Raw genomic sequence first — 27,571 nt, 5'->3', positions numbered from 1 at the left:
AAATTGGAGGGAAGGTACTGGTGTTCACCAAGGTTCATTCAGTAAAGGAGCATGCTGTGTGGAGGCAAGAGTGGCGGGATGCTAGTTATTCACTAAGTATTGAGGGGTGGCCACTGTGCTCCAGACACCAAGGCACAGCAGACCCACTCAAACACAGCCTGTTTGAAAAGATATGACGAACATGTGCTAGACCTGGAGAACAATGAAATTGGAAGGTATGGGATAAATTGTAGTTGCCATTGGATATCAAAGAAGGGATTAAAGATACAATAGCTAGAAAAGTCTTTGTGGCTCTGAAGAGAAGGGGAGAGGGAGCATTATGAGCAAACATGGAATAGTAGACCGTGCCTGGGCTGCAGAGGGGAGAGTGAGTGGTAGGAAGACTAGAGATGCTTACAGCAAATTGTCTAGGGCCAATTGCCTTGCTGACTCTCTGGATAAATCCAGTTCTAATTGGCATAAATCTCTGATCCATTGTTCCACCAGCAGAACTAATAGCCATAGTGAAGGGGAGAGATAACATTTTGCCTAGAAAATTATGCAAACCCTGAAGATGCAGAGGTTAAAAAAATGAAGACCTTCTTTCCACTTAAGAGACTGTGACCACATGCTTAGCAGGGAACGTGCCCTCAAATCTAGCCTTTGCGCCACACAGAGACCCAACCTGGAGCATAAATGCATTGTTTAGCCTCCAGTAACTGCATCCGATAAAGTCGTTGGAAATGAACCAGCGCTGCTTCCATTGATCTGTTTTTCAATTCTCTGTTGTTTGCTGGGAGAGCCCCTTTGCCCAAAGTAAGTCATTCGAGTAATCGGTAAATCCAGTGGAACTCTGAAGTCATTGCCTCTCAGGCCCGCTGCTGGGTTCACATCCTTCACGTTGTCAGCCGACTTCCATCATCCCAGAAGCACCATCCTGTTTGCGCCAAGGAACACACAAGCAGCATGTGTGCCTGCGTAGGGGCTGCTGCATGTCACTGGGACGTGTGGGAGGCTGGCAACAGCCTGGAAGGAAAAGACTTGTTTTGACCAACAAACTGCTGTGTGGGATGGAGCGGTGGCCAAGAGCTTGGGTGTTGGAGCTCCACACTTTGGGGAGAGCGCTCAGGGTACCACTTACCATCCATGTGATCTTAGAAGCCTCACCTGCTCTCCCTCTGAGCTTGGCTTTCCTGACACGGATATGGGAATTAAGTGAAATAATCTCCAAAGGAGGAGGTTAGAGATGTTTGTAGTCTCTGTCGTCTCATGAGCAAGAAATGGGTCACTTTCAGGGAAGAACTTTGGCCCCCTAGACAGGGGTTGACGAAGATTTTTCCTAAAGATTTTTGACTTTGCTGGCCACAGGGCCTTTGATTGCACCTACTTGACTCCCGATCTAGGGTGAAAAGAGCCATAGCCACTCACTATATACAAATCAATGGTCATCAGTGTGTTCCAATAAAACTTTACCAATGGACACTGAAATTTGAATTACATGCAATTTTTACATGTCACAAAATACCATTCTTCATTTGCTTTTCTTTCCCCAACAATTTAAAATGTAAAAACCATTGTTAGCTTGTAGGCCTTCCAGAATGGAGAGCAGGCCAGATTTTTCCCACAGGTTGTAATTTGTGGACCCTGAATGAGAAGGCACATGAAGCTTAATGTATGGTAACTTACTACAAATATAATTTGAATTTTTGACCCAGTTTCTACAAACTTCCCCCACGCACCACCTACATCTCCAGTTGCACTCCTCTATGAAAGATTGAACAGGCAGATCATTTGGAATGCCGTAGAAGTTCTCTCATTTCTTATCCTAGCCACACAGGCAGGATACCTCTTTTGGGAAGCCCTCCTCAATTCCTTCAGCTCTTTCTCATTCCCTTTCACTGAATTTCTTTCTTAAGCTGCAGGATTTGGCTCACAGGTGTATTTAGTTTTGTCTGCACTTTTTTTTTTAATGGAGCCCAAATTTGCCAAGTTGGAAACATCTGGCAGCATTGAACCCAAATGCCCGTAGTCTGACAGCTTTCTAGAGCTGCATGGCAGCTGCCTGCTTTGGGCTGGGCATGCTCTTTCATGCCCCGCCTCTCACCTGATGCACGTGAGTCTGCTCCCGTGCTTCAGCTCAATCATGGTCCATTTAAGCTGCCCTCCTGGCTCCTGTAAGATTTTCAATTTGTGATTTCCACAATAGATTCTACAGCCACAATTTCATACCTATATTTTTTCTTGCAGTTCTCTTTGAGAGTTTCAAACCGCAGTAAAAAAGTACAAAGAATAATCTCATAAGCACCAGTGTACCAACCACCTGGAATTAATAAATATTAACACGCTATGACTTTGGCTTCAGATTTTTTTTAAATGACTATACAGGGAATCCCAGGAGATTCAGCCTTCTCATTATTGCCCCGTTTCAGATCCTTTTCCCTTATTCCCTACACAGATCAGTGACTGCCGTGAATTTGATGCATATCCTTCTAGGGTGTGTATTGATACATTTAGGACGTATTTAATTATCCACAGAAATATATGTAGTGTTGCTTTATGTGTTTTTAAAGTGTATAATTTATCTAAGTGCTATCATTCTCCTACATGGGTCTGTCACTCAATATTATCTATCTTGGGGCATATCTATCTGGTCCAGACGCTTTCAATGCTATATGGCATTCTGTCATGATAGGAATACACACAGTGTATTTCTACATTCTTTTATCAATAGATATTTAGGTTGTTTCTAGTTTTGTACTATTTTCAGCAGTACTGTTCTATCTCTGCACATGCCTCCAAGTGCCTACATAGAATTCTTGGAGCTCCATACCTACAAGTGGGATGACTGGGTCATGGCGAATTGCCATTGTCTTTATTTTTGCACTGTTTTCTGAGTGTTGCACATATTGGTCATCTCTGCAGTGGGGTTGTGAGGTCTTTTTCTCAGTCTGTGAGATGCATAGGGTTTCCACCTGTCTTATTGGTCATTTCTCAGAGCCCTGAACATGGAGGCTTGCGGATGATTCGTGCGCAGCAGATGCATTGCAAGTGAATACCATTGGACTGCACTGCAAACATTTAAAGGCAAGGGCTGAATTTTATGCTTTTTAGGATTCCTTTTATCCTCTGCTTGAGGACTTGACACAAAGTAAGAGACTGAGAAATGTGATGTCATGGGAAAAACCAGGTGGCACTCCTCCTTTCTCCCAGCTCTTTTGATTTCCATACATTTCCTCCTGCCTTGAATGTCCAACTTCTCCCCTTGTTTCCATCTCTTAGATTCCTCTTCTTCCCCCCCAACTCCTGATTCATCATTCACAGGTTCACAGACCAGTTTGTAACCCACTGTTATGGACTTTAAACTTCAAACCCATGGAAGGAGCCTATTAAGTTTTGAGAAAGGAATTGAAGTTGTTTGGACATAGAATGATTCTCTAAGTTCATTGTAAAAACCCAGCTTTCTTCCCTTTGTCTTGTTGGTTCCAGTGACTTTTGGTTTCTTTCTTACTTTCCCCTCCACTCTCTGCCTCTTCCAGAACTCATTTTCAAACCTTCTAATCCCTGCCTCTGTCCACCATCTCACAGATCGGGGCATCATGCTGCGGGGATGGGCTCTGCTTGCAGGATCCCTTGCTTCTGATCCCCTGTCTATTTCTATTAAGGTCTGATTCCTGTCTCACTTTCACTCAGTACAATCCCGCCGCAGCTGCTGACCTCCTTTAGCGCTAAGCCCATCTACACCCTAATGGGAAAACAATCAGGTGGCATGGACACACACCAGTAGCCAAGGATGCAGCCTGAATTTCTGGAGACCGACAACTGTGGGCTGCTGATGGCTGGCCTTCCCAGAACACAGCTCTTTCTGCTTTGATTTTAAATCGGTCCTCAGCAGCTGGCCCATGGAAGCAGAGAGGAAGGCTCATGGAACAGGAGGCAAGAGGAGGCATGGGGAGCCTTGGCCTTCTAGAGAGAACTAGATATTTAGAAAAGGACTCAGGGATCCACATGTATCAAGCCCCTATTACAAGAACATTTATTAGTTCTTTATTCAACAGGATGCCTCCTGTTGTTTGGGCATAGAATGTCCACTACAAGATAGACACTGTTCTAAGAGTTCCAAGAACTGGGCTAAGGCAAGACAGTCAAGGACTGTGCCGATGGGAAGTTTGTGTTCTAAAGCCTCTTCTGCACCCTATGGAAGAAAGATCAGTTTTGTGTGAAGTTTACTTAAGGTCTAGATTTCGTGGAATCTGTTCTATAATCTAATTATGAGCTTTTAATGGTGGTGATGGTGGTTCGGGAGGTGCACATGGTGAGGAGGAGGGGAAAGAGAGGGAGAAGGAGAGAAAGAGAGCTTGCCATAAACCTCAGGGAACCTTTAACTTCCAACAGTTCCAACCCTGGCTGTGGTTTCTGATTATTGCTTATATCCTAGTCTGAGAAAGAACAGCACTGAATGAATAGAAGGGACCTTCACAGAATATTAAGAGTGGTTACCTCCAGTGGGGCTTTTATTTTCTCATCTATACATTGTTATAGTTTTCTAATTTTTTATAATGAGAAAATGGAAATCATTTATAAAAATGTACATGAGAAAAAAAGTATCTCCCAGATAATGAAAGACAGGAGCTACACTTAAGTATATTTGGGTGATTGTATGAGTCACACTTACTGTACCTTCGAGGCTATCACCTAAAGGAAGGGAGAGTCTTAACTACCCACTGTCACTTCTCAGTGCTAACTAATGCTCTGAGTGAATTAATACAAAATCATTTCAAATAAACAGGCTACTGGAAAACAATCAAAGACCAGAATGGAAAATAGACAAATCCCACTCATAAAATAAAAATTCAGGAAATTGCTAGATAGTGTCTTCTGATGAAGCAATACTCTAAATAATTTCTTCAAGGTCATCTGGTTAATTTATGATGCATTTGTAAGTTATTGTGTATTTTAAAAATTAATGAAAGATTTAATTATAGCAGGGTTGCCTGTGACCTTTTGTGAAATGACTTCATCATAAATCTGCAGGCATTTCAGAACTGTTTTCCAGGTTTCTAATAATTTACTCTCAAATTAATGACATCCACCCAGTGAAAGGAGTCAAGGCTGAGTAAAAGGACTGAGTTGGGATTTGCGGTTTCCTAGCAATGGCTAATTCTGAGTTCTGGACGGAGGTGGCAGAGAAGATGGTGTGTGACTCACCGGAATCCACAGCAGGTTTAACTGTTTACTTAGAGGAATGAGAAATAAATCCAGTGTGTCAATAGGGGAAATTGCAGGTAGCCAGATGAGGTCATTGCAGAAGATTTGATTTGGGGCACATTTATCTACATGTCAATGTGGAGGTAGTACCTGGACTGGTGGGAGAATTCTTCTTCCCTGGGACCCACGGGGTTTCTCCCCCATTTATAAATTGAAGGTTTATGCTTGCCCTCTAGCTTGCCAGCCCCCTGTGAAGCTCATCTTAGACTCCATCACCCTAGAATCTCTGACCTTCACCTATCTTAGTGAAAACAACTAAGCTGTCTTTGGAGAAAAGGAAGCTCACTTCCCCAGAAACCAGGGACATCATTATCTATGTCATTCTGATGATTCATTTGATTCAATAAAGTGTACAAAGGAAAGTGCTACATCTTAAAAAATCCAAGAAAATCCTTTCTCTTAAAAGAAGCTGGAGCACACATCTGTAGTTCCAGATTGGCAGGTTAGAGTTTGGAAAATCCAGAGCATCCTTTAGACATGGAAGCCTGAAGGAAAAGCCAGCAAAATGCAGAAGGTGAGTCTTGGCTAAAGACTTCCTTTAATGCTATAGTCCCAGATATGACCTCTAGTCTTCTCTGTGTTCCACCAAGTAATGACTCATAGCACTACCATTCTACATGGCGCACCATGACTCAGCCTGCATGCTGCAAAGGTTTCCCATGAAAAGCAGTCAGTGTGGGAAGAAGAGTTGGGTTTCAGGATACTTGGATCTTAGTTCTTTGTGTTCTTGAGCAGGCTACTGCTTTGTTTTCCCCAGCCTATGTGTGAAGGGGGTGGGTCAAATGTTCATCCCTAAGGACCCTTGGATGACTAAGACTTTATAATTCTGTTTGTCCTTTTCCATGCCTCCATGGACTCCCAGCTAGAGATGGAACCAATAAAGGTGGTCGTAGTTCAGGTTCAACTACATAATTGCCCACTTAGTAGATGCTTTAGACCTTGAGATGAATTGGGTCATAATTGAAGCTCTCTGGATACATCTTCTCTACAGATTTCTCTTTTCTTCCTTCCTCCAACTGTGCTTTCAGTTTTATATATTTCATGGGGTTTCTGCCTTTTGTGCAAGTAGCCTATAATGAGCTGGTGCTAAGAAGATCTCTGTGCCCATACCTCAGTGCCAAACTGTGCAGTCAAATGATTGTTAATGAATCATGAAACACTTACAGAGGGGTATGGGCCTTGCTAAAAGTAGAGTGCTGAAACTGTGTTATATTAGCAGCAACTGCCTAAGTTGGACTGGCTCCAACAACTACTTGCTCTTTAATTCTTTCTGGATGAATTATTTAACTTCTTTGAGCCTTAGTTTCCCTTTCAATTAAATGGGAGTAATAAATGAGGTATCCATACAAAGTAGCTAATAGATTATAAGTGTTCAAAAATGATCACTATTATTAGTATTTCTAATTATTATTGTTATTTGATTGACTTTTACTAGGGTACCTACTGTTTACAGTCTTGTAGTAGAGATCATGGGGATATAAAAGCATACAGCATACAGTCTGCCCACAAAGCTCTTAGGCATCCAACAAAGGACATAAAGTAAATTATCATAATTAGATACTATTATATAAAAATATTAATAGTTGTTTAAAATTATTTACTTCTTAATTTATACAAAACACTATATATATGCAACACATTCAAACCTCAGAACTCTGTTAGATACTGTTATTATCCTCATTTTGCACATGAGGAAACTGAAGTCTAATTAATACATGTAAGGAACTTTCTATAGGTCCGAGATTGGCACTCATACCTTGCCTTGTATGATGCCAATACCTTTGTTTTTGACTACTTCATTCTACTGGCTCTCAGACCATAAATATATGACAAGCACTTATGATGTGGAAGGTACAGCGTATGTAAGTTGCAAACTTTCAAGAGCTTAAAATCTAGCAAAGAGGATAAGACGCTTATGTATATAGTATATGCACTTTGATTCCTATTGGAAGTACTAAGAGTAATATGCAAAATACAGAAAAAAATGCTACCAGAATTCAGAAGAAAGAGATATTTATTTTTTCTTCCTAAGGAAAGGAATGCAGAAAGAGGGAGGATCGGGGAGAGCATAATAGAAAAGTTAGCATTCGAGGGGCGCCTGGGTGGCTCAGTTGGTTAAGCGTCTGCCTTAGGCTCAGGTCATGATCTCAGGGTTCTGAGATTGAGTCCCACATAGGGCTCCTTGCTCAGCGGGGAGCCTGTTTCTCCCTCGGCCTGCTGCTCTCCCTGCTTTACTCTCTCAGTCTCTGACAAGTAAATAAATGAAATCTTTAATAAAAAAAAAAGTTAGCATGAGTTAAAACTAAAGAGAATAATCCATGAAGAAGATAGAATAATCTCAAAACCTGTATAGTGTTATGATTACATAATGCATAAAACATACAAAAACTCAAGGAGAAATGGAAGATTTGTAATATCATAGGGGAATATTTTAATAAATTTCACATGGAAACCAATAGGCCAAGCAGTCAAAAAGTTGGTATGATTTTGATGAATAATACTATTAGCAAGCTTTATTTAAAAGACCTGTATGTGACCCTCCACTCAACAAATAGAGAATATGTATTTTTTAAGCAAACATTTAATTTTTTTTAATTGATCATACACTGGGCCACATGGAAATTCTGGACTAATTAGAAAGAGCTGATATAATTGAGATCATGTTCTCTTTAAATGTTATAATTAGATAAAAATTTTAAAATAGAATGATGATAAAGAAAATAAAGGAAAAAAAACCTCATATATTTGGAAACAAAACCCTGGTTTATTTAAGAGTAGTTTTGTTTTTTAAAGAGGAAATAAAAATGGCCACTCTGAAATATTTAGATTTGAAAAGCTCTTCCTCCCCTTCTTTCACCCTAACCCATTATTTCCCATCACCCTGCCCATTATTTGACTTGAGACTTGGAGAATGAGTAGGAATTGGACAAGATAAGATGCTGGAACAGCATTCTGAGCAGAGGAAAAGCAGGCATTAGGAAATCATGCTGCTTTTGTTGGAACAAATGGAATTCTGTTTGAGCAGAAGTAGCATTGGAGAGTAGCGGGAGATAATACTACAAAGGTAGATGGAGGTACTGCAGGGTGGCTTTTGAATCAAATGCAGAGGTCCTAGCATGATATTCATGACTAGATCTTATGAGAGTTCAAGGACAATAGTGGGTGCCTTGGGAGTTTTCTACATAGAGGTTGAAGTTGCAGAAATGAACAGGATTGCCAAGGTCAAGTGTAAGAATTGAGAAAAAGAAGGCTTAAATTATAACAGTCAGAGATGGGAGGAGGGAGAGGTGGGGGAGAAGTACACTTAAAGAAGTGAGAGGAAGGCAAAGAGAATATAGTGTCACTGAAGCAGAGGGCTAGAGACACTGAGGAAAATCCTCTGCCTCTGTAGGAGAAGGTCACCATCTGCTCACACAGGAAGTCAAAAGTTGAGAAGAATGAGAGATCACTTAGACTTGCAATATCTGAGGAGTGCTTCTAAGAGGTGGTGACATTTGCAATGGGTTGGGTTAGGCAAAGAATGAAGGAGTGAAGAGCATGGCAAAAACAAGGTGTTGAATTAGGTTTCTAGCCTGATGACTGAGAACTCAGTTTAGTCAGCCACAGGGAGAGGAAAGTCAGGAAGGAACTGACATGGTCAGATTTGACCTTATTCTCTTAAGTTTTTCTTCAGGCAGATAGAAGTGGGGGAGTTGGTGATTAGAAGAGCTGAGGATGCGGGTACAGGAGTCCCTCAAGAAAATAAGAGAAAGAGGGGGTGGTTCTGGGGCAGATCAAGGGTGACACAGTATCATCCTAGGTGAGTTCGATCAAATGTTCCCTCAAAAATTAGTCTTCAGTAAAGTCCTAATCTGACTCCGCAAGCACCATTTATTCTTTCTTTTGCAAAGTGACTTTCTTGTAACAAATCCTTGTCCTTTTCCTCTCTGAAGGACTGTGATCAACCACTCTCTCTTAGAAACTTCTCTTGGCTTTTACAACTATGTATGAAGGTTGATATAATTGGAGGTGGGGAAAAAGAACTATGCAGAGGAGAATCGGGTGACCCAAAATTGCTTTCCTATAAAGAGAAAAACAACTTTACAGAGGCTGCTCCTCTAATTACATTTAGTGTGGCATTGTTTCCACCTAAATTATAGCAATTATATACCAAGATCCCCTTTGAAATCATTTAATTAATGAGTAGCTAACCCCTGGTGTGTATGGAATTCTAATGAAGTTTTTTGTGAACTACTTCCCTCCCTCAGATTAATCACTCCCCTCCCCAAAAGGCTCACTCAAGTCTGGATTGTGGATTAGATAAGGTGTGTTAGTTAGGGTCCCAGAAAATCATAGTTGTTTGTGGAAATTCGATCACAGTCCAGGATAACAAAGACAGAGAAGCCACTGCCATTACTCTCTTGAGATTGTTTTTTTGTCTTTCTAGATCCCAAAGGACATGCAGCTCAACCATGTTCTTTGGCCCAGAAAATAAGGGCAGGTAAAGCTATTACCCCAATTTTGGAAGAAGTGAATGACTTTGATAGATTAATTCTATCCATTAATCAACCCAGAACTATTTAATGAGCATCTGTTATATGGAAGAAGTGCCAGTGGAGACAAAGATGAATGACTCTAATAGATAAATCCTTTGTGTATGGGGTCACCAGGAGATAGATGGCTTGTACACCTCGAGGTAGACATAGGGAGTGAAAGAAAATAAACTCTTGAAAATTATCTCGAAAGGGCTACATTCCACCTAGACTGTTTCTGCATCCCATCCTTGGAGTATATGTGTCACTGATCAAAGTCATCTTCCATTAGGAAGCTGAAGGCTTGAGAGATGAAGTGACTTGCTCAAGGTCACCTAGCTAATTTAGTGGCAGACCAGGATTAGGGAAAGATGTCTTCATTTCTTTGCTTCATACTCTTGCCACCATGCCCAGAACATCTGTATGGTAGAAGTCAAGTAATAGCACAAGAGCATAGGAGGACACTGTCTGACCAGAGTTATATTTGTAGTGTAGACTACTGGCACCAAAGGAGTTTAAAGAAAGAAATAGAGGGTCTCTTAGGTTTATACAGCCCAAGAAGTTGAATCTTAAGTGGAGCCAAAAACTCTCATGAAAAAATCCAGGTGGCAAGGTAAAAAGAAAAAGAAAAACAGAAGTAATAAATTTTAATTGATTTTTCCTGAAAATCCATATAGTGAGAAATGGCTTAGAGAATTCATTAATTTTGTTGTGTGGTTGGGAGGAACTTCTTCAAGGGAACTAAAAGGAAGGCTACCTGTTTCTAGACAATCATTTGTATTTATGTAGGAAGTATCTACTTTCTCCAAGGCTGTGTATCAAATATCACACACACACACACACACACACACACACACACACACACACACACGGCAAAGCCCTGCATTTGAGGTTAGTATATACCTTGAAAAAGGGATATTGAGCCAGACCTGTAAAAATGGCCTTGGGTATGAGTCTGTGGGGGTTCCAGCAATATTATGGTGATGGTAATGAACATTTGTTGTCCATTGGAATTTTCAAGATTTCCCATACATTATCTCACATGATAGGGGTTTGTTATGTTGGTGAAAATACACATAAAGTTAAGAAGGGGGACTAGGAATGCATTTCCATAGAACAAGCTTAAACTAGTTTATCTTGGTAATTGCAAGGAAGTGAAACTATGGATGGTAGTGGATTTGGGCGTGCTAGAAATTAACTTTTTTTTTTGCCAAAGACTTGAGAATGAAACCACAGTCTAAAATTTCTTGTTCCTCAATAATTAATTACCTATTCTTTGTCAAGCATCTACCGAAAGGCCATATGGCATACAAAGAAGTACAAGGAGCATTCCCAGCCTTAAGGAGCTTTCTAATTGGTTGACACAAATTTGACCAAAGATAGGAGAATTAAGTTCTAGGTAAGTGGTCTAGAAGTGTGTTTCTTAAAGGATGGTCCTGGGACCAGCATCAGTATCACCTAGGGAGTTTTCAGAAATTCAAATAATCAGGCACTCAAAACATACAAGTCTGGGTATGAGACAATCTATATTTAATAAGCCCTATAGGTGATTCTGATGCAGACAGTGGAGAACCTCTGGAAGAGGCATAATAGGACCATTTGAGCTTCTGAGGAAAGAGCTCATGTTGCTGGAACAGTCACAGAAAACTTTCTGCAAGAAGTAGCACCTGATTTGGGAATCACAATATCTTTTTAGAGATAATCCATGTCTTTGGTTCCTCCACCCTACCTTTCTCGGGTTTCGTATTAAATTGGCATGTAAACCATGTTGTTCCCCAAAAATGTACCACAAGTGGGAGGAGTATGCTGTGCCTACTTTATTGGTTATGAGCTTTGTAACTTTAGAGAAACATCTCCAATGGATGAGAAACTTTTATTTGGGAAATTTTTTTATTAATTAGAAATGGTCTGGGCTTTCTCTATCCCTAATCCACCTCGTGGATGCTTATCACCCCAAAGTGACGGACATGGCCTCTCATGATGGTCACGCTGGTTTCTCTGCTGGGTTCTCACTTTCACAAATCTTATTGTGAATGTTAACATCTGTTCTAAGAGTAGTTATGAAAAGGGATGAGAAATGCTTGAATTTAAATTAGTCCTTATTTTATCTCCTGCTAAGTTTGCTGCATTTCTGTCATTTCCTTGGCTTCCGTGGGCTCTAATCAGAAGAGCTGTGAATGAATGCAGTATTGTACGGAATTAGGGAAGTCAGATACATGCAAAAGAGAGACCGTGTATCAGTTTCTTATGCCCCACAGGAGGGGGCCAATGATGAGCATTTTTCTTCCCAGAATTGATAATCTGTGGGGAAATGGGGAGTACATTAATGTCTGAAAGTTGCCAAGGGGTTTTAGTTGGGCTCCCCTGATCTTAGTTGGGGTCCAGTGAGAAAATGAGCAAAGCTCATAATCCTAACACTAGATGTTTAAATGGCATATTAAAGTGATCACATGGGAGAGCAAACTTGCACACTCCTTAGTAAAAATATTAGCATATCAATTTACAATTTGGGCAAAGACCTGGGAAACACCATGTAAGGACATTTGGGATAGAAGCCAAAGAAATCTAGATGAAACGATGTGCCTGGAAAAATTGCAGGAGAGGAGAGTCTAGGTTAGTCCACAAGTCCTAACTGGGCCCCTATTTTTGTGTTCAGTTCTGAATTGAGCAGTCTGAGCCCAGAAACAGAGAACCCAGAGAACTGGGAAGACCAATATGACGGACATCCTTAGAATGTCTGGGTCAGTGAGGCTGGGCCCCTGGAGGATGCTTGCCTCCTGCTCAGCAGCCCTGGGAAGTGGGTAAGCCTGAGTTTAGGGTTCTGTGTTTACTCGGTCTTGAGCATTCTTTTCCTCTGTGGGCAAGTTTGTCCATCTGAAAGCTCTCTCACACTTTGTAAACTTTCACACTTTTCCATTTTGTTAGTTTTTTTTTATACTCAAGAGATCTCCTGAGTTCCCACTTGTTAGTCTCCCCTCCCCTGCCCCTTCCCACGTCATCTCCCAGTTAACCGGCCAGTGTTTTCACACCACTTCTTGACCAAAGAGATGAAAAGTGGTCTTGAGTCATATCACCATCTGTATGAATTTCCTGTGACTGCTACTGACAAATCCCACAAATTAGCTGGCTAAACAACTAGAAATTAATTTTCTAAAAGTTCTGGAAGCCAGAGTCCAAGATCAAAGTGGCAGCAGAGCAGCATTGCCTCTAGTGGGAAGGGAAGAGGTTCTTCTCTGCATAGTCCATCTTCTGGAGGCTCCTGGTGTTCACTGGCTTGTGGCCATGGAACTCCAGTCTTCGCTTCTTCTTCACATGGCCTCCTTCTCTCTGCGTGTCTCCCTTCTTTATATCTCTTATAAAGATGCTTGTCCTTAGGGCCCACCTTGATAATCCAGGATGATTTCTTTTTTTTTTTAATAATAATTTTTTATTATGTTATGTTAGTTGCCATACAGTACATCCCTAGTTTTTGATGTAAAGTTCCATGATTCATTACTTGCGTATAACACCCAGTGCACCATGCAATATGTGCCCTCCTTAATACCCATCACTGGCCTATCCCAATGCCCCACTCTTCTCCCCTCTAAAGCCCTCAGTTTGTTTCCCAGAGTCCATAGTCTCTCATGGTTCATTCCCCCTTCTGTTTATCCCCCCTTCCTTCTTCCCTTTCTTCTCCTACTGATCTTCCTACTTCTTATGTTCCATAAATGAGTGAAACCATATGATAATTGTCTTTCTCTGTTTGACTTATTTCGCTTAGCATTATCTCCACCAGTTCCTTCCATGTTGCTGCAAATGTTGGGTAATCGTTCTTTCTGATGGCTGAGTAATTTCCATTGTATATATGGACTACATCTTCTTAATCCAGTCATCTGTTGAAGGGCATCTCGGCTCCTTCAACACTTTGGCTATTGTGGACCGTGCTGCTATGAACATTGGGGTGCATATGGCCCTTCTCTTCACTACATCTGTACCTTTGGGGTAAATACCCAGTAGTGCAATGGCTGGGTCATAGGGTAGCTCAATTTTTAACTTTTTAAGGGACCTCTACACTGTTTTCCAAAGTGGCTGTACCAACTTAAATTCCCACCAACAATGTAAGAGGGATCTCCTTTCTCCACATCCTCTCCAACATTTGTTGTTTCCTGCCTTGTCAATTTTTGCCATTCTAACTGGCATAAGGTGGTATCTCAATGTGGTTTTGATTTGAATTTCCCTGATGGTTAATGATTTTGAACATTTTTTCATGTGTCTGTTAGCCATTTGTATGTCTTCATTGGAAAAGTGTCTGTTCATATCTTCTGCCTATCTTTTGATTTGATTATTTGTTTCACATGTATTGAGTTTGAGAAGTTCTTTGTAGATCTTGGATACTAATCTTTTATCTGTAGTGTCATTTGCAAATATATTCTCCCATTCCGTGGGCTGCCTCTTAGTTTTTTTGACTGTTTCCTTGGCTGTGCAGAAGCTTTTTATCTTAATGAAGTCCCACAAGTTCATTTTATCTTTTGTTTCTCTTGCCTTTGGAGATGTGTCATGAAAAAAGTTGCTGTGGCCGATGTCAAAGAGGTTGCTGCCTATGTTCTCCTCTAGGATTTTGATGGATTCCTGTCTCACATCGAGGTCTTTTCATTCTTTTACATGTAGCTGTCCAATTTTCCCAGCACCATTTATTGAAGAGACTGTCTTTTTTCCACTGGATGTTTTTTCCTTCTTTGTCAAAGATTAGTTGCCCAAAGAGCCGAGGGTCCACTTCTGGGTTCTCTATTCTGTTCCATTGGTCTATGTGTCTGTTTTTGTGCCAGTACCATGCTGTCTTTGTGATCACAGCTTTGTAATATAGCTTGAAATCCGGCAACGTGATGCCCCCAGCTTTGTTTTTCCTTTTCAACAATTCCTTGGCGATTCGGGGCCTTTTCTGGTTCCACAGAAATTTAAGGGCTGTTTGTTGCAGTTCTTTGAAAAATGTCATTGGTATTTTGATCGGGATGGCATTGAAAGTGTAGATTGCTCTGGGTAGCGTAGACATTTTAACTATATTTATTCTTCCGATCCATGAGCATGGAATATTTTTCCATCTTTTTCTGTCTTCTTCAGTGTCTTTCAAGAGTGATTTGTAGTTTCTGGAATATAGATTCATCTCAAGATCTTTAACTTATGTCTTCAAAGGTCCAGATAAGGTCACATTCACAGGTTACAGGGAATAGAACATGCTCATGTCCCTTGGGGGAGCCACTATTCAATCTAGTACATCATCTTATTACTCCCTTTTTCAGTGGTCCTTAAGCTTAGGGAACTGTGAACTCCTTTAAAAATCTGATAAAATAGATGTAATTTCTCCATAATAGATATACATGGGCCAATGAATGCATATTTTTCTTTTATTTAAAATTTCAGGGGATCGAATGGTGACATCCAAAACTAAGTACAATTTTTCCTCGTGATCTAGTTAATGTAAAATCGACCTGGATATTGCCTCTTTCATTCTAGGTAATATAAAAAATGCAGTAATTAATGCATTCTAAGATCATCTTAAATATTTTTGGTTTCTCTGAGGTATTTACTTATATTAATCACATTGTGTATGAAAAGTCTTAAGCTGCCATGTTATTATTTTTATTATTACTACTACTATTATTATTTAACCTGAGTTGCATCAAGCATTATTTCCTTTATTCAATATTTATGTAATTGCCAGGGGGAGGACTTGACATCTCTCTCTGTGATGCCACATGTTATTAGATTCATTCTCTCCCTTCAGTCTGTCAAGACCTTTTTGGGTCCTGATTCTGCCATCAAGTATATTGACTGTTTCTTCCAGCTTGTGTCATCAGGAAATGTGATTTCCAATGATGACCATTATTTTCATGTCTTCAAGTCATTAATAAAAATGATGAACAGGAAAGAGCAGACAGCAGAACCTTGTAGCTGACTACTCACGCCCTCCCTCCTGGTTGATTTTAATGCTTTAATTAGGTACTGTTCAGTCACATAATTTTACTGGCACCTGGCTCATATTTTTTCATCTTTTCTTCAAGACTATTATGGCAAACCCTGTCAGATGCCTTGCTGATATCCAGGTAAATCATGTGCCTCATATTTCCTTCTTCTGTCTGCCTAGTAATCCTTTCATAGAAAGGAATGTGACTAATCGGACATGATGTATTTTGTGATCCATGAAATTTAACTGTAAACTATTTAGAGTAGGTGGAAGTGTTTGGTTTGGCATCACTAAAATAATTCTACTCAGAGTACTCCAATCAGGGAAGAATGAGTAGAGGAGGTGGCATTTGAATGTGGAAGGATTTAGATGGGCTGGATATAGATGGGAGAAGACATTCTTCCAAGTCTCCTTCCATTGTTTTTTGTTTGTTTGTTTGTTTCTTCTGACGATGTTTCAATATAACTTTCTCCTCAAACAAGCAAAATTTTAAGATATAACTGCTTTGTTAGAGATTTAGAAGGGCCTGACTCCTGACTTCTCCATGAGATGAATTGAGACTAAAAGATAGAAGTACCTCAGTGGTGACCTGGTACAGATGTATTGGATTTGGAGATCACTGAATACACCGTGAATGAAGGAGAACCAAGAGAAGCTGGGGGCGGGGGGTGCTTACATTTACTCTGCTTCACATGGTTTTGTCCACACAACCCAGGATATTCTAGCCCCATGGCTTCTGCTACTCAGTGCTGAGCTAAGATTCTTATAAAGACCATATGTTTTTGGTTTTGTTCTTTTAGTATAGTTGGCACACAGTCTGCATTAGTTTCAGGTGTACAACATAGTGACTCAGCATCTCCATACGGTATGCTACGCTCCCAAGTGTAGCTACCATCTATCACCATACAGCGCGATTATGGTATCATTGATTGTATTCCCTATGCTGTGCGTTTTATCCCCATGACTTATTCACCTCAAAGTCCGTTTAATCTTCTTTTAGACAACACTCTAACAAGCCAAATTTAACTTTTAAACTGATAAAACATTAAAAGGCATTTCCTAAGGTGTAATATAAGTTGTACAATCTACAAAACGATCCCATTTCTTTGTCCATTTCATGGTTTCAATCTGCTCTCACACCTCCCAAAGTGTCCAAGCTCATCCTTCAGACAGCAGAAGGGACTGTCCCTTGAGGAGAGTTAGTCTCTTAGGTGTCACTGTAGGAACATCTGGCTGTGGGGAGAGGAGAATCCAGGGCTGGAAACATGATTAAGTTTTGCTCACATGGAAGCCATCCAATGCCTTGAAAGGCTTCTGTTGGTTTAGGTTCCCAGAGTGATTGGTCTCCCCTTTACAGCACTATGATAGATGTCTTGTGTCATAATTACAAGACATGCCATCCGAGTGGAGTATGGATGATCAGTCTTTTTTTCTATTTTTCTAGAAATGATTGATCATTCATATTTACAGGGCCATCAACTTCTGGGCTTTGAAAAGGTCAGTATTGATTATCTAAATCACACAGATGGTATGCTTCTTTACTATACATAAATATGAGTTCCTTTTATGAGGCTACTGTGATTTTTCAGGGAAGGGGGAAGGAAGATGTTATCCATGTGAATTAAGCAATGGGGGTTTCAACTAAAACACACTTAGATTTAGTCAGAAGTTTGGAACTGGCAGCCATACTTTAGATAAGCTAATCCACCCTCCTCCAACGTACACACATACAATTTACTTTACAGATGAGAAAACTGAGTCCCTGTCAGTAGACATCAGTAGATAAAATACTGTGCTTACATTAAGGTGAAACAGGAAGGCTACATGTCAAACTATGCACAACAGTTCTATCTGGGTGGAAGATTTTGAACCATTTGGTGAATTTTTTCCTTCATATCTTTCTGTATTTTCAATTCTTCCTATAAATCACATCTATTACTTTTGCAATTGAAAAAAAGGCTACTTTTAAACCCACTGTGAATACCATGTCAATTGGCTAGAGTTATATAAATGGCGGACTTTGTCCTTGGTGACCTTCAAAGACCTCATTTTGGAAGAACCTGTTGAGTCTAGGCTGCAATTCAGTCCTTTCTCCTTCTGGTCTTTGTACATTAGTTACTGACTTGGGGGCTTTCTCTGCTTGTCTCTCCCATGCCTCCCCTAAATACTTAGAGTTTTTGGCCACTTCAGCCTCCGTTCTGAATGGCAGTTGGTAAAAGTGGACTACAAATCTATCTTCAGCCGGCGCTGCACCAAGGAGGACTATCAGACCTGGCACCTGCTCAACCAGGTACCCCAGAGGGTAGGGGTACACTGTCTTCTAGGGGGAGGAGCTTCTACAAGCCCTGTTTGGTCATCTCTGGGCCTTCCTGTTTAGAGGTGGAAGGTAGAAAGCCATTAAAAAAAATAGTAGATTTAGGGGGAAGGGTTGGAGTCCACACATCCAGGTCCAGCATGGACAGATGGTATTTCATGACCCTTTTGCACCCTGGGATCCCCATCTACCCAGTGAGGTCACTGAGTAGCCTAGGGGTGAGGTGACAATGATAAGCTGGGGTTTTAGCTCTATCTATGGAGAAATAAGCCCAGACAGCCTGGAGACCTTCTAATGGTTTCATTATCTCCCCACCTTCCAGTGGGGAGGGTGAAACCATTTGTCAGGCCAGGCTGCAGTAAGAGCCCCAAAAGCACTGGAAATAGGACCATAGAGAAAGGGTGAGGGATGAGGGTGAATGGCTCTAGAAATGGCAGATATTTGTTGCTATGCAGCATAAACAGACTTCTGCATTCTCAGAACCATTGGGTTCATGTAATTTGTGGCAGCTTCTCCTCTTTTTGCCCTTGCTTGGGAATAAGGACTTGGGCATGGTTGTTTATCAGAGAGAGGGAATTTTTTGGGGCCAGCTTTGGTTTTATTCTGAAGATGGTGTGAAAACTATGCCAGAAGTGGGTTCTTTTCCACTAGAATTTATGCTGAGGTCATTTGGGCAATTTGGAGATCTGTGAAGGTGACTTGGAATCTTTGCATTCTCTCTGAAGGTGGAAAAGAAACAAGATAAAGAAGACATCATTGGCTAGGGTGGGTGAAGGGTAGTGATGGGACAGCCCTATGATGTTCCTCTTGTAATAAAAGATTGGCCCTTTTGCCCTTGAGACTCCTGAATGGTTACTGGGAAAGAGATTGCTACGCAGAGTGACCAAAACAGAATGAAAAGGCTAACGTTTCTTATAGAGAAGCTGGCTTATTTCATCTCCTTTGTGTTTTTCTGCCTCTCTCACTATGGACTTTCTTTCTAAGGGGGAGCCCTGTGTCATGGGAGAAAGGAAAATATTCAAGAAACGCAAGCCAGGAGCTCAGTGTGCCCTGGGCCGAGACTCCTCAGGGACAGTGGTCTCAGAACCCTGTGTCTGTGCCGACTGGGACTTTGAATGGTGAGTCCCTTGGTATCTCGTTGTCAATTTCAGCCAGACATCTACCTGTTGGGGGCTGGGGATGAAGATGCAGGTAAGGGAGGACGTCATGCCCCACAGGTGAGGTGTGTTCGCTGGCCTGTGGGCCTGATGGTTCCAGTCCCTGGGCCAGATGGGAAGTCTGCACCCCTGGTAGGAGGACGGGAGGAGACATTTTCACAAGGAAGCTCACTGTTCTATCAGAGCAGTGTGTCCAAGGAAACTTCTTCTCATTTTCAGTTATCAGCTCTGGGAAAGTACCAGAGAGGTTGGGTGGGACACTGACAGAGCTTGGAGAGCTGCCACCATGAAGAGCTACCTCCAGACCCATCAGCTCAAACCATGGTTTTCAATGGGAACTCTCTCTCTCTTCATCATTTTTTTCTTCCTCTAACAACAACCACGAAGAACAACTTTAAATTTCATGACCAATGATTCACAAATTTCCAAATATTTACCTCCAGCTCTGACCTCACTGACCTCTAGGATGGAGACATTTGTGCCCATGTACGTACTCAGCTGCCATCTTCCCTGGAATTGCTAGTAGGCATTTCCGACTCAGTGAGGCCAAGGGGGAGCTCTTCCTGAACCTTTGCTATGGGGAGCAGTTTTTCAGCTCTTCTTCGGACCAGTTTTTCCAACTCAATAAAACACATGGTTGCTTAAGTCAAAATCCCAGGAGAGCTTGATTTTTCCCTTACCCTCAGGTCCAGGCCATCTGCAAGTCCTTGCAAGTCTTTACCTCCAGAACTTACTTACTTACTTATTTACTTACTTATTTATATATGAGAGAGAGGGAGAGAGAGAAAGTGTGAGCAGGGGGAAGGGGTAGAAGGGAGATGGAAAACAAGAGAGAATCTCCAGGAGGCTCCCTGCTGAGCATGGAGCCCAAAACGGGGCTTGATCCCACAATCTCAAGATCATGACCTGACCCAAAACCAACAGTCAGACACTTAACTGACTGAGCCACCCAGGTGCCCCTCCAGAACACATTCTAACCCAAAGCACCTTTGCCCGTGTCTACTGCAACCTGAACACTCCAAAAGCCTATGGTATCTCTATTTCTACCCTCATTGCCCTAAAACCTCTCCTCCTCACAGCAATCAAAATTAGACTGTAAAAACCCAAATCCGATATTATCACTCCTACACTTAAAACGCTCCAGTGGCTTTGTCTCTCCTAAAATATCGTGCCATTTTCCTTCTTTGGCCTGCTCCACTCTAGATGATTTGGCCTGCTACCATTGTGCCTTAATTTCTTACTATTCTCACCTCATTCACCATTTTGCAGCCACATTACCATCTTCTTTCTGTATCTTAATTAATCCAGGCTCATTCCTAGCAGAGACAACAGCAAATGTAAAGATTTCTTCCAAATCTCAGCATGGCTGGCACCTCTGGATAACTCACAACTCAGCAAAAATATCAGCTTCTCAGAAATGCTTTCTGAGACCACCTGATCTCACCTATACCCTGTCACTCTGACACCTCACCCGAATTCATGGTCTTAGTATTAGTCACCATATGGCGTGATCATGTTTTCTGATCGCTTTATCGCCACCTGCCTTTCCCCAACAGAATGCAAGTGCCACGAGGGTGGGAACTCGAGACTTGCTTCAGTGCCTTGCCCGGAGTAAATTAAATAGTTGCACCAGGTTCCTGAATGTTGTTCCTTTTAGGAGAGTCAACAAATTTCCCAAGGCTGAGCATGGGTGATCCCATTGTTGATCCCACTCTGATCCCAGCTGGGTGAATTCCTCCTCTACATGACAGTCTAAAGTTGAAGTTCAATCTAGATATTTCCATAACCCATTACAGGTTAAAAGACAAAGCTATGGGCTCGGACATCAGCCTATAAACACGGCAGGGCAGTGACAGAGTTGCATTTGGGATTTTCTGGTGTTGAATAACAGAAGTGAATCCAAATAAGTGCAGAACAGCTGCACCTGCCCAGCAACCTCATCAACCTATTTCTGAAACTTGCTTTGTGCTGGAAGCCATCTTTGGTTCCCCACTTTCTACCAGAACTATAACTGGTAACTGCAAGCCAGCTGGAGGACTATGGCTGCTCCCTAGCTACTCTTCGTCCCTGAACTCATGCCCTGGAAAGCTTGACTTCAGTGAGAGTCATTCAAATGGGATATGTTAAATGGAATTTAATTTGAATGTCAGCGTCCTATCTGTAACACTTCTGACCCATTGGAGACAGGATATTTTCACACTTGGAAAGACTAATTTTCAATTATTAACCACAATCCAACAAAATTGTCATAGCAATATATACAGTAGGCCCCTGAGAATTGTGCTGTGTGGCATATGGATGTCAGCTTGAATATTCAGAATGTGAGTTTCAGTCTTCCTGTGCCCACCTGCAGACTGACTCCACGGAGGCACACTGTCTTTGCATGCCCTGCTACGTTTTCTCCCGTGTTTCGGAGCTGTAACAGACCCTCACCTGCTGTCGGGAAACCACACAATGGAGAAAGAAGAATTGTAACATAGATATTTTTCTTTCAGTAATTCCATTAACATTTACATTACATTCATCCCAGCTCTGATAGTCATAGTTTTTGACCTTGGGAAATTTTCTTAATCTCTATGATTTCACCTTCTTGGCTGTAAGATACAAATATAGATCATGCATGTCGTTGGTTGCTGGGGAGGAATAAATGAATTAATCTACGTCATTCATGTAATAAGCCGTTCATCCTAGTGGTGTGTGCATCCATATGGTAGCTGTTGTTGCTGCTGCTGTTAGTCTTGTACCCGAGTGAAGTGGTCCCTGTGGTATTTTTAGCAAGTAAACCAGAGCTTATACATCCGAATGAGTCCTCTCTACAAAGTCATACCTTTGGGTGTAATCCGTTCACTTATTATTGGTGGCATTGCTTAAAATATTTCTGAGCCCTTCTTTGGGAACTGCTATCAGAATGCATCTGTGAGGAGTGCCTGGGTGGCTCAGTCAGTTAAGCATCTGCCTTTGGCTCAGGTCATGATCCTGGGGTCCTGGGATCAAGTCTTACATCAGGCTCCTTGCTCAGTAGGGAGTCTGCTTCTCCCTCTTCCTCTGTGTCTCCCCTTGCTTGTGCTCTCTCTCACTCTCTCTCTGTCAAATAAATAAAATCTTTTTAAAAAATGCATCTGTGAGTAAAGCAGGGAAAAATAAAAAGCCTTTGCAAGGTGTTCTTTGGTTCTCACACTTGCTTTGGTAGAGGTACCACCTGGACCCAACACTCAAATATCGCCATTGTTAATATGACATTTTAATGAGAAGAAAGTGAACACCTGGAATGTAAGTTACTTGGCTAAGATCACATAACTGAGAGAAATCTGGAGTTCAAATGCAAGTCTAGCTAAATCCTATGTTCTCTCCTATATATCATGCCATTTCTTAAGAAATCAAACAAGTCTTTGTTATTAGATTCACCTTATTAGATTCACCTGTTTCAGAAGAAATAGTTCCCCAAGTTTAGTTATTCTAAAATTAAAATTCATCCTCAAATAACCTAGGTTAACTGCTGTTGATATGGATTAATCTGGAATGTTCCATTAACTTTAACACAATTCCAGATGAAATTGTTTTGACCATTGGTACTGGAATTGTAATAGGTATATGGTGTTCAAGACTTTATAGAATTTTTTGGGGGGGGTGGTATTTGAAATATCATGTGGTGGTCTTTCTACTACCAGTTGTAGCTCAAGAATATAGAAGACAGTATGGAGGTTCCTCAAAAAATTAAAAATAGAATTACCATATGATCCAGTAATTTCACTACTGGATATTTACCTAAAGAAAATAGATAGAAACACTAATTTGAAAATATATATTCACTCCTATGTTTATTGCAGCATTATTCACAATAGCTAAGATACAGAAGCAGCCCAAATATGGCCATCAATAGCTGAATGGATAGAGAAGATAGGGAAGTTAGCTAACTAGCTAGAGGATGGATAGATAGATAGATAGATAGATAGATAGATAGATAGATGATAGATAGATGTCTATATCTATATATATAATGGAATATTACTCAGCCATAAAAAAGAATAAAATCTTGCCATTTGCAACAACATGGATGGACTTAGATGGTATAATGCTAAGTGAAATAAGTCAGTCAGAAAAAGACAGATACCGTATGATTTCACTCATATGTGGAATTTAGGAAACAAAACAAATGAACAAACAAAAAGACAAAAAAGAAAATGAGAGAAAAAGGAAAAGACAACCAGACTCTTAAAAATAGAGAAAAAACTGGTGATTGCAGAAGATTGGGGGGGATGGGTGAAATAGGTGATGGGGATTAAGAGTACACTTATCTTGATGAACACTGAGAAGTGTATAGAATTGTACACTTAAAACTACACCCGAAAGTAATAGAACACTGTGTTAATTTTACTTGAATAAAAATAATAAAAAAAAAACCACTTGAGTCGAAGGTAGGATAAACAAATATATAAGACTTGAGGCTGGTTTAGTGGTCAGAATCTGAGAACAAGAGCAAAAAATAACCTCACAACCTAAAAAGTATTTTTGCACCGCTTTTGAGTATGGAAGAGACAGTTTCATTTCTGAAATTTCTGTTGTCTTTTTATAGACAATAGAACTGAGTATTTGAAATTGTTTTGTTTTTAAATGAACTTCAATAAGCATAGGTATTGATTTCAAAATATAGTTTTTCCATCAAATATAGTTTGTCTCCAGTGTTCTTACTAGAAATCAGTGCTTGGGAACAATTTCATAGCCCTTCTCAATGGTCCTTCCACTAGCAAGTGTTATTAGATAAAGAATCTGAAAATCCCAGCTCAGTTAGTGTAAGTAATTATGATGCATCTTCTACCTAGTTGTTTGCCTAAGCCAAATCAGGTCATGTTTGTTTGATTGGTTCAGGCAACTTTTAAGTGTCAGACACAGCAGGGAGAGGGAGTAACCTAGTTTAATCAGATTGGTGGAGGGGGGAGCCAGGGGCTGAGGAGGATGAAGTGTCTTGATTTTGGTGGAAAAGTTAAGGAGTATAGCCTGGATCCAGAAATGGAGGGTATTTTCACCCTGTATCTTTCCTTTGTTTGATGAGGGAAGGTTTTATAGATTCTCAGAAGCGTTTATTTGTAGAATAATAGTCACCCTTCCATCCAGAGTGCATGTCAGTAATAAGCATGAATTTTGCATAAATAGTGATGTTTCTACTCAGTAGCTTCATGCTTATTCTAGAGAGCCACTTCTATTGCCGCACTGGTGAAGGGCCAGGAATAAATCCTCCCCGAGAATTAAGTTTGTCAAGGACTAGCAGGTAGTCAGAAAAAGGAGCACAAGGGTCCTGCTCTGAAGTCGTATGAGGCTCCTAGAAAGGAGTTGCCCTCTGAGAGACGCAAATACCTTTGTTCGGTGAGAACCAGGTTGAACCAGAACTTATGCTTAGTCATCCTTTTATCTTATTCATCCAACCACTCCCTCAGCAGTAACTTCTGCTGAGTACCTACTATGCACCAAGTCCTTTAGATGGATTATATTACTTAATCTTCTCAACCAGCTTCTGGAAGGAGAGTCTGTAATTATAGGCATTTTATAGATGAAGACATGGAGACACAGAGAGGTTAAGTAATTCCTTCACAATTAATATTCTGACCCCTAGTCCTAAGTCTTGGTGTGTTTTAGTGTTTCCTTCCATGGGCAGTATGGTTCCAGATCCCCACAGTGAGTTTATCATGTGATAATGCAGAAGATAGAGGAAAGAGATAGGGGCATGCTATAGTACGTAAGTGCAGGTGTGTCTGAAATCCATCCAACAGTAAGTATTCTGCATAGAGAGCACAATTATGTATGGTTTTTTTCTGTAGACTAGCATTGTAGAAAAGGCAAAGCAAATAATATTGTAGCTAAAGGCTAAATTCTATAATCCAGACCTATGCTGTCTAATGTAGTAGTCACTAGTCACATGTGGTTATTTGCATTAAAATTAAATAAAATGAAACATTCAGTTCTTCAGCTGCACTAGCTGTATTCAGGTGTTTAGTAGTCACACATGACTAGTGGCTACCATAGTGGATAGCATAGATGTAGAACAGAAGGTTTCATTCAGACAGCACTGTTCCTACCTATAAGTTCCAGAAATGGTCAGAGCAAAGAGTGTTGAAGACTGGAGTAATGACGGAAGGCTTTCTGTAGGAGGTGGTGATGGAGCTGTGTAGACTTGCTGTTGAGTACAAGGAATAGGGGCAGCACTTCAGAAAAAGCAGATGTATGAGACTGTTGATGAGTAGAGGGATGAGTTGAGGGGTGAGTTGCTGATGAGTGGAGGGATGGGGGCAGATGGCTAGCATGGGGTTTGATAAGGAGATGTATTTGAGGGATGCTTGTTGGGTTATTCAGTTTCTGAAATAGTTCAGATGTAGTCATCTTTCTCTATGCCTATATTTAGACTTATGCCCTAGTGAAATGCTGATGGTGTTAATTATTATTCCATTGTTTGTGTTGATGTTTTTGTTATGGTTGCTCCATTTTGTTGAGTGTTCACTCTGTGCCTGCCAAAAACTTCTATCTGCCCAATCCCAACCAGCAGGCGATCCTGTCTCCTAAAATGGGATGGAGACACCTGTGGAGGACTGTTCCTGGAATCTCAGCTGCCAAATGGAAGAACAGAGGAGCTGGGGGGGTCAGTGAAGCAGTGATAGGGCCGTGCATGGTCTGAGAGTAGAACAGCCCTGGCACCTGGGCCAGCAGAGACCATGACTTCTGGGTGGGCTCCAAGAGTCTCAGAATGTCATTCTTGGAGACTAGGGGGTTCTCCCTTATGACGATTAAGTGGGTCCTCCATGAGATTGTACTAACGCTGATTCGAGGGTCAGGAGTCTCCATTATAACCTCCACGTGCCATTGTTAGCTGTGTACAATCTTGAACACATCACTTCTCCTCTTTTGCTTCTCCCTTCCCACCTACCAACTAAGAGGATTGGACCAAAGGAATACAAGCATCCCTTCCAGTTCTGATGTGCAGAAACTTTGTGATTTCTCAAGTTTGTCTATTCCTTCTTTAGATGGTCTAAGGCTTCTCCCTGAATGGGATTTGGAGGGCATACATCTCCTGGAAATGGACAAGTTTCCCCTACACTTTTAGAAGTTCTAAACCATTTTATAGTCAAGAAAGATGCAGAGGTGACTTATTTCTGGAAGGAAACTACTTGTGTGTTTGCAGAAGCTGTGGCAGCATACTTCCCTGAGGCAAATCAGACTTTCTGGCACATTCTCTCCAAATGTCACAATTCAACAGAAAAACACCTTTCCCCCAGGAAGTTGGAGCAGCAGCTGGAACTGCTTGTTTGTTGAAATCATGCAAACTCCAGAGCTGGGGGGTAGGTTGGGCAGTATGAGATTTTAATATACATTTAGCAGAAGTTAATGAAGAAGTCCACAGCTTAGGGGCAGCCAGTGATGTTTCCGTTAATGTTATTAAATATTAATGAGGTGCCTTTTCTCTTTGGGGCAAAACGGCATGCCTCATGCACCTTTTTTAATTACTGCATCGCTAACAGGTAGCAGAGCTGAACAGAACTGCTAAAGATGGTTACATTTAGGAAAGAGCATTAAGACATTTCTCTCCTTCCAAAGCTGTTTAGGGAGGTACCCTACCTTCAAAGATTACTAATATTTCTTAGGGTTAGCAGAACATTCAATAGATTTAGCTCATACAGCAATTGGGGAATTTTCTAGAAGCAGGGCAGACACACCACAGCCCAAATGTGTCTACAGATAAGCAATGCTTAGAAATCAGATATTCAGTGCTGTGCTGGTAAATATTTAACTACCGGCTCTCTTGAAACAAATAAATAAATAAGCCCTCATTAGTAACATTGGCTGATTGCTATAAATATCCCCAAATGTGGCCGATTTTGAGTTACCAACATAATATCAGTGAATACAGAATTGAGAAGAGATGTGCAGTAGCACAACAATATACAGTATTTCTACCACACAGGCACATAAATGTAAATAACCTCAGGAGCAGAGTTAAAATAATAATACATAATGCTTTATCTATATTATTATAATAAAGCAGCAAAATCATGAGGAATCTGTGTTTGAGTGTTTGTTACCTTTCAAATATAATCTATTTAATGAAAATTTGATGTAACTTACATTTTGATAATGACTATGTTTAACAGCCGTTAATGAGCTTGCAAAATTCCTGAAATTTTAAATTAGTTCTCATGAGTGGTTACAGGCTGTCACAACACCAAGTCCACAGTGAACTTGCAGGCTTGTGAGATCTCCAAGCATTGATCAGGAGGCATGGCAAAAGATTTGCTTGACAGACATGTCCCTTTCTCCTTTTCTTCCAGTTTTGTAAGCACATGGCCGTATCAAGACTGGTCTTGAGTTCCACCTTTCTAGCTCAGGCATCCATCGAGCACTTGGGATACTGTCTGTGGTC

The 27,571-nt window shown here is 40.9% G+C and overlaps 1 protein-coding gene across 1 annotated transcript in view; it reads left to right on the top strand.

Moving 5' to 3' along the window:
• Nucleotides 1–27,571, top strand: part of SORCS3 (sortilin related VPS10 domain containing receptor 3) — a 567,608-nt gene that overhangs the window by 501,883 nt on the left and 38,154 nt on the right. The window contains exons 15-16 of the mRNA XM_008686652.2: nucleotides 17,869–17,986; nucleotides 18,995–19,128. Coding sequence (XP_008684874.2) covers nucleotides 17,869–17,986; nucleotides 18,995–19,128 — 252 coding nt within the window. The remainder of the gene's footprint in view (nucleotides 1–17,868; nucleotides 17,987–18,994; nucleotides 19,129–27,571) is intronic.

This window comes from Ursus maritimus, unplaced genomic scaffold (genome assembly GCF_017311325.1).
Source record: "Ursus maritimus isolate PB19 unplaced genomic scaffold, ASM1731132v1 scaffold_7, whole genome shotgun sequence".
Lineage (NCBI taxonomy): Eukaryota > Metazoa > Chordata > Mammalia > Carnivora > Ursidae > Ursus > Ursus maritimus.
Note: the sequence above shows the minus strand (reverse complement) of the source record. Positions and strands in the feature narration are given on the sequence as shown.